Source organism: Egretta garzetta, unplaced genomic scaffold (genome assembly GCF_000687185.1).
Source record: "Egretta garzetta isolate BGI_Z169 unplaced genomic scaffold, ASM68718v1 scaffold1218, whole genome shotgun sequence".
NCBI lineage: Eukaryota > Metazoa > Chordata > Aves > Pelecaniformes > Ardeidae > Egretta > Egretta garzetta.
Window position 1 is genome coordinate 1 of NW_009260520.1, and position 834 is coordinate 834.

At 64.7% G+C, this 834-nt stretch overlaps 1 protein-coding gene across 1 annotated transcript; it reads right to left on the reverse strand.

Moving 5' to 3' along the window:
* Window positions 1-6: 6 nt before the first annotated feature.
* Window positions 7-410, reverse strand: LOC118452873 (transcription activator BRG1-like; the record flags this gene model as incomplete). Its single annotated transcript, XM_035900144.1, has 2 exons — window positions 7-114; window positions 237-410. Coding segments are annotated over 2 exons (282 nt in total), but the record flags the coding sequence as incomplete, so codon positions are not given.
* Between the last annotated feature and the right edge of the window lie 424 nt (window positions 411-834).

Consider the following 834-nt stretch of genomic DNA (forward strand, 5'->3'; position numbering starts at 1 on the left):
CCGCACCAGCTCCGTCAGGTTGGCCACGTACTCGTCCGTCTGCTGCAGCAGGTAGGCCAAGCGCTTGTCCTTCTTCTGATCGATGAGCTTGCGGTATCCCTCCTCATCCTCAGCCTGCGGCGGGGGGAGGATCATTAGCGCCCCACCAAGCGAGAGGAGCCCCCCGCCCCGTGCACATCCCAACAGCACCCAAGGTGCCGGGCAGGCGCACGGCTCCCTCCGGCACCGCCGCTTACCATCAGGCGTCGCATCCGCTCCTTCTCAATCCTCTCGTTTTCCTTTTTCTGCTCCCGCTCCGTGTTGGCGTGGTAGGTGGCCACCGCCTTGGTCAGCTTTTGGATCTTGCCCGTGACGGAGCGATGGTATTCCTTAAAATCTTTAGCGTGCTGGAGAATGCTGTTGAGGTATTCCTGGGGGGAGCGGCAAAGGGGCGGCGTCAGGATTTGTATGCTGCGCTGTTCCACGAAGGTAAGGCGCCCTAACGCCGCGAGCGGAGCGAGACCGCCTGCTCTTAGGTGTGATTTTGTATTTTGTGTTGTATTTTGGTTGGAAGGGACCGGCAGTGAGCGGGGCCCTGGGGCGGTGGGAAGGGACCGGCAGCAAGTGGGGCTCCAGCCCCGGGGTGGTGGGAAGGGACCGGCAGTGAGTGGGGTCCCTGGGGTGGTGGGAAGGGACCAGCAGTGAGTGGGGTCCCTGGGGTGGTGGGAAGGGACCGGCAGTGAGTGGGGTCCCTGGGGCGGTGGGAAGGGACCGGCAGTGAGCGGGGTCCCGGGGCTGTGGGAAGGGACCGGTGGCGAGCAGGGTCCCCGGGGTGGTGGGAAGGGACTGGCAGGG